At 50.0% G+C, this 7,379-nt stretch overlaps 1 protein-coding gene across 1 annotated transcript; it reads left to right on the top strand.

Moving 5' to 3' along the window:
• The first annotated feature begins 403 nt into the window (after nt 1–403).
• MRPS15 (mitochondrial ribosomal protein S15) lies at nt 404–6,464 on the top strand. Its single transcript, XM_016219920.2, has 8 exons — nt 404–563; nt 841–885; nt 1,965–2,040; nt 2,863–2,911; nt 3,380–3,464; nt 4,374–4,432; nt 5,889–6,080; nt 6,300–6,464. The coding sequence occupies exons 1-8, from the start codon at nt 440–442 to the stop codon at nt 6,432–6,434; spliced, it is 765 nt and encodes a 254-aa protein (XP_016075406.2). The 5' UTR covers nt 404–439; the 3' UTR covers nt 6,435–6,464.
• The last annotated feature ends 915 nt before the right edge of the window (nt 6,465–7,379 follow it).

Here is a 7,379-nt window from a genome sequence, read left to right as displayed (position 1 = left end):
GGGCCTCACCCTGGGCTCGGGGGACCGGAGCGGCGGAGGGGCGTGGAAATACTAGGCTCGGGGGAGAAGGCTACGACAGACCCCACGGAAGCCCCCGAAATAATCGGGGCCGAGGTCAGGAACGTAGACTGGTTTAAGGACGGGATGCTCGCCCGAGAAAGAGCGGCATCTTCGAATGTAGACGGCACCGCACACCGCCAACGCGGCCAGGCGACCGCAGAGCCCCCGCCCCCAGCCCCGCTAACCCGGCTTCGCGGCTCCACCTGTTCCGCCTCGGCGCCGAGCCCCGCCTCGCCGATTCACGCTCTCGGTCCTCCTCTGCTCCGGTCTCCCGGCCGCACTCGATTGGTCGAGCCTGAGCCAACATGGCGGCGCCCATGTAACCCGGCCAGCACCGCGGAGGCAACGGCGGCGCCGCCCGCTGGGGTCAGAGGTCACCATGCTGAGGGCGGCGTGGAGGTTGCTGAGTTCCATTCGGACCCAGGCCCCAGTGCTTGGGCTGTCGCGTGGGGGGTGCGCCCGGCTTCCCTCCGACCACTGGGGCCTCCCCTCACCTCCCGGCGGTGAGGAGCTGAGGAACGGGGGAGAGGGATTAGGAAAAGAGTTCGGGGAGATGGAGGACACGGGAGGAGACTAGGGGAGGAGTGCCGCGGCTACGAGAGAAAGGGTGGTGGGTGGGGACTAGGTGAGACGAGGTCGGGGAGACCTGGGGCAGCCGGGTGCAAAGAAATGGCGCAGCGGTTAGGCGCCGAGGTGCCGAGACCATGGCCGAAGGGCCATAGAAGGAACCGAGACTGGGCTGTTTAAGGAGATGGCCTCAGCCCGCTCTTTTCTGCACAGGTTTCATCCTCCCTGCCACCCGCGGATATGCCACCCAGAAACCAGGTAAGAGCTCTCGGGTGGGACGTGGGCGGAAGAGAGAGAGCCTGGACGGCGTGGGGGGGGCCAAGAGGACAGAGGTGGTGGCTTAGCCGCTAGATGGGGTGGGCCAGAGGTCCTAAGCAGAAGACCCCCACGTCCACCTGGTCGCGGAGCTTTAGCCGGAAGCCCGGACGCCGGGCGAGGGGAGGGGGTCGTGGGAGCAGGAACCTTCCGACTGGGAGTGAGTGGAAATGAGCTTGCAGAGGGGGCCACCCAGGCCTACCCCGTGTACAGCGCTTCGTGTCTGCCCTGCGGCGGAGGATCTGGCTTCCCCTTCCAGAGCAGCTTGCATATTGACAAAGATCTCTTACTAGGTAAATGATCCTGGGCAAGCTACTTCTCTCTCTGAGTCTCGTTCTAAAATGAGTGCAAGTGTTTGAGAGGATCGTTGTTAGGATTCAATGATAACACGTGAAAAGCATCCGTAGCACGGTGTGCAATAAACTGTAGTATATGTTAGTATTTGTTGCTATTATTTGCATAGCTGCAGAGTAGGGCCTGACTGGAGAGGACAAGTTGTTCTCCCCCGTACCTCTCCCTCACCTCCAAGGGAAGACAGGGATGCACATACCAGGGCTGGGGGTTTTCTGTGGTCTGTATTTGGTGCTTACATTTCAAGTGTCTTAAAGCTGAGGGTTCCTCCTCAACCCCCTTATTTTGTCCATGCAGTCAGCAGGCAAGTGTTTTGGTGAGTGCCTGTTGTATGCTGGGCTATGGATCAGACTGAGGGGTAGGATTCAAAGGAAGTCAAATTCAGTCCACCCACTGAGGACCCATCCTGTTGGAGATCTGATAACTGTAGAGCCAGACAAGTGTGAGAGGTGAAGGCACAGTTTGGGATCTTGGAAAAGGCCATCTACCCCCAGCGTGAAATATCAAGGCAGGTGCCCAGGGAGTTTGCAGAGGAGAAACTGAGCCCAGAGATATCCAGTGCCTTGCTTGAGACCCTGGATGTCTCTGATAGAGTTGGTGAGAAGAGTCAGGTCTGGGAGGATGGGCAGTGAGAGTTGACTCTGGGTGTTTTTCATCCCTCCACTTGACAGTCCGGCCCAGCCAAGAAGATGACCTGCCCCCTTCCACGCTGCTCAAAGATTACCAGAACATCCCTGGAATTGAGAAGTAAGCAGGAAAAAACCTCTTTGATGAGGCAAGGGGCCCTGGGAGGTTTGGTGAGAAGAGGAGGTATCTGAAGCTTGATTATGGAGAATGGGGCAAAGAACTGGAGAAGCCCAATCATGGTGAGGGTGAGTGGGTGGCAGGAACAGGTGGAGCTTATGGAGCTCAACTCCTTACTTTTTTCGTGCTCTGGGTGAAGACCCTATACCATTGGATACCAAGGGGGCAACATGCCTCACAGGTCTTTGTAGAAATCTCTCATGTCTTGATCCTCTCAAAATCTCTGTGAGGTAAGAAATACTATACCCATTTTATAGATTATCAAGCTGCCCAATGTCATACAGCCCCTAAGGGACAGAGCTGGGGTTTGAATCCTGGGCCAGATGACACCAAGACCAGGATCCTTCTGCTCAGCCCCCCACCTGCGTGATGGTGGCTGGGAATTCCCTCTTGTCCCTCTCACCGTGCAATGTGACTTGAGAAAAACAATGGTTATGGAATTGAAGTGTCTCAAGACAGATTGAATCATATTCTAGCTAAAACAGAAATTCCCCCCTTTGCCCTCCCTATGACAAGCCTGGAACACTTGAACTGACAGCCTCAATTTTCTGTAGTTATCACATCATTCTGTGTTCTCAGCCCCACAAATTAGATGTATGCTGGTTTCTAACCTGTGGGAAATGGCTCCCAACTTCCAGAGAGACTCATTTGTTGCGAATGAAAATTTTAATCATCTTTGCTTTTCAAACTAAAATGGAAACAGCATTGCTTCCCTTTCCCCTCTGCCCCCAACATCTGTCTCTCATTTCTGTGATTTTTCCACAGGGTTGATGATGTCGTGAAAAGAATCTTATCTTTGGAAATGGCGAACCAGGTGAGTGGCCTGTGCCAAACCTTGGCCTCCCTCAGCCTTCTCCTCTAGAACTCCCTTCTGTCATGGTAACACCTCCCATCCCATGCTTCTTGAGTAACAGCATTTATACCAGTGTCATTCTGTGTCTACTTGTTAATACTTCAAGACTGAACATCTCAAGGGCAGGGACAATCTTGTTCCCCCATTATACCCTTAGCACCTGACAAACAGTAGATGCTTAGTACAGATCTGATGCCTGAACGAATGAGCCCGAATGAATGAGCAAGCTTTAGGGACATTGATCCAACAAGCCATTTCTCCTGTCAGTAGCATTGGCCTTGGGCTCACCTAGATGTGAATAGCCATGTGGTTGGCCAGAAGCCAGGCCCTGAGCTTTATGGCTGTGACTGCGGCCCATGGCCTTGGAGGTGTGAGGGCCAGTTCTTATGGGGTAGCAGACTTCACAAATTCTGTCTCTATCTTCAACAGAAGGAGAAGCTAAAAATCAAGCAAGAGCAATTGATGAACAAGGTTGTGGCAAACCCTGAGGACACCAGTTCCCTGGAGGCTCGAAGTTGGTCAGGGGGCCCTTGGGGAGTGGGGGTACAGGGGAGTCTACTAGCTGGTACTTGATCCAGGGCACTCATCTGCAAGTACACTAGGGATTAGATGTGGCTTATTAAAGGGAGAGACAGGAAGGACTACGGGTAATGAAAACTGGACTGTGTATTCTGAATTGCCCAAGTCCTGCCTCCTACTATTATGTGAGCTCAGGTAAGGTTCCTCAGGAACCCAAATTTTGTCTCTATCTCTCTCCACTCTGCAGCTAAGGTGGTATGAACAGGCCATATGGTCAGAACAAAGGCTCCCAGTGCACTGAGTGCTCCCAGAACTCAATGTGTGTACAGGAAGGGCCTGCCATAGTTACAGCCTCTCCTTGGGGTCACCTGCTTTTGCCTTTGCCCCCATCTTTGCAGGAATCAAACAAGGGGATACCTGAGGAAGGATATTCTGGGGCTTTAGGAAATGAGTGGGAGTTGATAACTCTGAAAATTCATTAGTAAAAACACAGAGATAAGGGTGGTAGCTGGACTGAGAGAGGCAAGGATCAGACCCTTGGCAGATTGGGAATTTGATCTTATTGCATTGGCTAGGACCTCCAGTGCAGTGTTGAACCATTAACCATGATAGCATGCATCCTAGACTAATTCCTGAATTTAATAGGAATGCCCTGAAGTTTTATAGTAAAAATGCTATTTGCTATGATTTGAGGATGATACCTTTATAAGATTAAGAAGCTTTTCTTCCTTAGGCCTTGCTTTCAAAAGCAAAGATAATCCAGTCTTTTGAGATGCTTCGAGAATTAGAGAGCTGTACAAGAGCCTTGGTGATTGTTATTCCTTGAGTTCTTAATACATAACTGAGGCCTGGGCCCTTCCTTCCCCTGTGCCTGGCTCTCATCCTCTGTGGTTTGTGGTTTCAGTTGTTGCCTTGACTGTCAAGATCCGCAATTATGAAGAACACATGCAGAAACATCGAAAGGTAAGCCTTGAGCATCGCTCAGAGCTAAATACCAGTAGCCGGGGCAGAGAAGTCTGAGAGGGAAAGGGCTCTGGGTCCAAAGAGGCAGCTTGAGATGCCAGGAGGCTACAACACCAGAGTGCCCACCCCTCAGCTGCAATGGGGAAAACATTTCCCTCCTGTCTCCAGTAGAAAAATGGAAGCCTTCCAGGACTGTGCTGAGTGTCACCAATGGTCAAAAACACAAACTTGAGAGCATGGTTAGTGTCGGGCACATAGTGGATGCTCAGTAAATATTTGTTGAATGCATGAATAGGGTCAGATTGCTCTGGGTTCAAATCCCAGCTCTATCATTTCCACTTAACTAGTTATGTGATTCTGGGAAAGTAACTTTACATGTCTGAGCCTCAGTTCTATCCATAAAATGCAGATCATAATAGTACCTACTGACAGGATTGTAAGGACTATATGAGATAAAAGCAGCCAACACAGTGCAAATAAAGTATTTAGGCCTCTTCCTAAATATTTTACATGCACTAGCTCATTTAACCTTCATACCCATTTTACAGAAGAATAATCTAGGTGTGGAGTGGTTAAGTTATTCCTCAAGGCACAGCACTAGGAAATGATGTGCTAGGACTTGAAACTAGGTAGGCTCACTCCAGAGCCCATATTCTCAACCATTATACCATATCTCAGCACAGTGTTGGGCACAGAGCCGCTGTAATTAGGCAGTTGCTGGTATTTTTAATAAATACACCATTGTGAATACAGACCGGTCCAGCTCCAGGCTGGCATCTCAGTGTTCTCGGGAGCTGGATGAGCCTGTTCCTTAGAGGTCAGAGTTTTGTTCTGGAGTGTGGAACACCAGCCCCACTGCAAAATTTTTTCATGGAGCAGCACCTGGCTGTGGGTAAAGTGAAAGTTCTTCCCTCCTCTCTACTCCATCTGACAGTTTGATGAGCTGTGGAGCGGCTGAGTGGGTGGTGTAGGGAAAGAGCATGAGATTTGGAAGAAGACCAGTAGATCCACCCATATTCAAGACTGATAACATCTTTGAGCCTTTATTTTCTTTTTTTTTTTTTAATCCTCACCCGAGCATATTTTTTCCATTGCTTTTCAGAGAGAGTAGAAGGGAGAAAGAGAGAAGGAAACGTTGATGGGTTGCATCCCACACGTGCCCTGACCGGGGCCAGGAATCAAGCCTGCAACTGAAGCACATGCCCTTGCCCCGAACCAAACCCAGGACCCTTCAGTCCGCAGGCCAACACTCTAGCCACTGAGCCAAACCAGCTAGAGCTGAGCCTTTATTTTCCCATCTGTAAAACGGAAATAACAATACCTCAGAGTTGCACTAGTATTTGCATGAGATTGTTGAGAGGTTTCAGTGAGATGATAAAATGACTATTCTTTGTTACTGTGAAGTGGCATACCACTCATTTATATAATACTGAAAGGATCACTAACTCTCTTACAGGACAAAGCCCACAAGCGATATCTGCTGATGAGCATTGACCAGAGGAAAAAGATGCTCAAAAACCTCCGTAAGACCAACTACAATGTCTTTGAGAAGACATGCAAGGACCTGGGGATTGAGTACACCTTTCCCCCTCTGTACCACCGAAAAGCCCACCGCCGCTGGGTGACCAAGAAGGCTCTGTGCATTCGGGTATGAGTCCAAATTGATGCTTTGGTTGGCCCCATTCTGGGACTGTGGTGGAAAGAGCAGAAGGGAGGGGTCATCAGTTCCTGATAAAGGCATGGCCACCAACCCCATGGAGAAAGGCTGGGGTGACCAGCTCGGGGAGTAAGTTCCCAGCCCATCTGCTCCCAGTCAGAGGTTTTACATAGGATTACAAACTCTCTTCCTGCTCCCTTCCATCTCCAGGTTTACCAGGAGGTTCAAAAGCTGAAGAAGCAAAAAAGAGCCTTAAAAGCTGCAGCAGCAGCCCGAAAACAAGGCCAGATGAACCCAGAAAGCTCTTCCAAAGCTGGACCAGAGGAAATCAAGGAAAACCAATAAATTTTGTTAAAGTTGTATCTTTCTGCCTTGAAAAATAGTAGGAAGGGCTCTTTGTGGCCTGAGGAGGAGGAATTTATTCATTCTTTCATTCAGCTCTAGGATCCAAGGGTTGTCTGAGGCAGAGTCCCAGCCCTCACATCAGAGGACACACTTGCATAATACCTCACACATACGCAAGTCCCTGTCATCCAGGTGGTGTTTCAGTGGAGGTGAGACTGAGCACAGCAGCACAGAGGAAGTATGACTGGCTGGCTGGCTGCTGGGTGAGACCAGGGGAGTATAGGAGATGTCTCTAGAAAGGCAGTTGGGAGACAGAGTGGAGTGCCTTGAATGCCATGCCACAGCAATCTAGCAAACGGCAGGAAGCCACTGAAGGGATATGTCATGTTGAAAGTGGTGTCTTCTGAAATTTAGCCTAGCAGCCAGTGCCGGTGGAGGAGAGAAAATAGCAGTAATATAGAGGAACATGGTGATGCAGACAGAGAAATGAAGAGGATGCCCTGGCTGGTGTGGCTTCGTGGTTGGAGCATCAGCCAGCTCACTGAAGGGTCACAGGTTCAATTCCCAGTCAAGGGCACATACCTGGGTTTGCAGATTCCCAGCCTGGTCCAGGCGCAAGCAGGAGGCAACCAATGTGTCTCTCACATCGATGTTTGTCTCTTCCTCCCTTCCACTCAGAAAGTCAATGGAAAATATGTCGTTGGGTGAGGATTAACAAAAAAAAAAGAAATGAAGGGGAAAATATGAGAGATTTTGCTGGAAAAAGCAGAATTTGGTGACTGATAATAGGCCCAAGGGTGATAAGAGTTGGAAACCAAGGCTCAGGTTTCAAGTCTTGAGTGGCTGGAGGGGAAATGTTAGTAGGTTTTAAAATTTACAGAAATGGTTGCTCATCAAGTAACTGCAGCCAGTGACAGGAAGGTGATTCTGGAGCTCAAGATGGGA

Source organism: Miniopterus natalensis, chromosome 9 (assembly GCF_054644295.1).
Source record: "Miniopterus natalensis isolate mMinNat1 chromosome 9, mMinNat1.hap1, whole genome shotgun sequence".
Taxonomy (NCBI): Eukaryota; Metazoa; Chordata; class Mammalia; order Chiroptera; family Miniopteridae; genus Miniopterus; species Miniopterus natalensis.
This window is presented reverse-complemented; position numbering and strand designations above follow the sequence as displayed.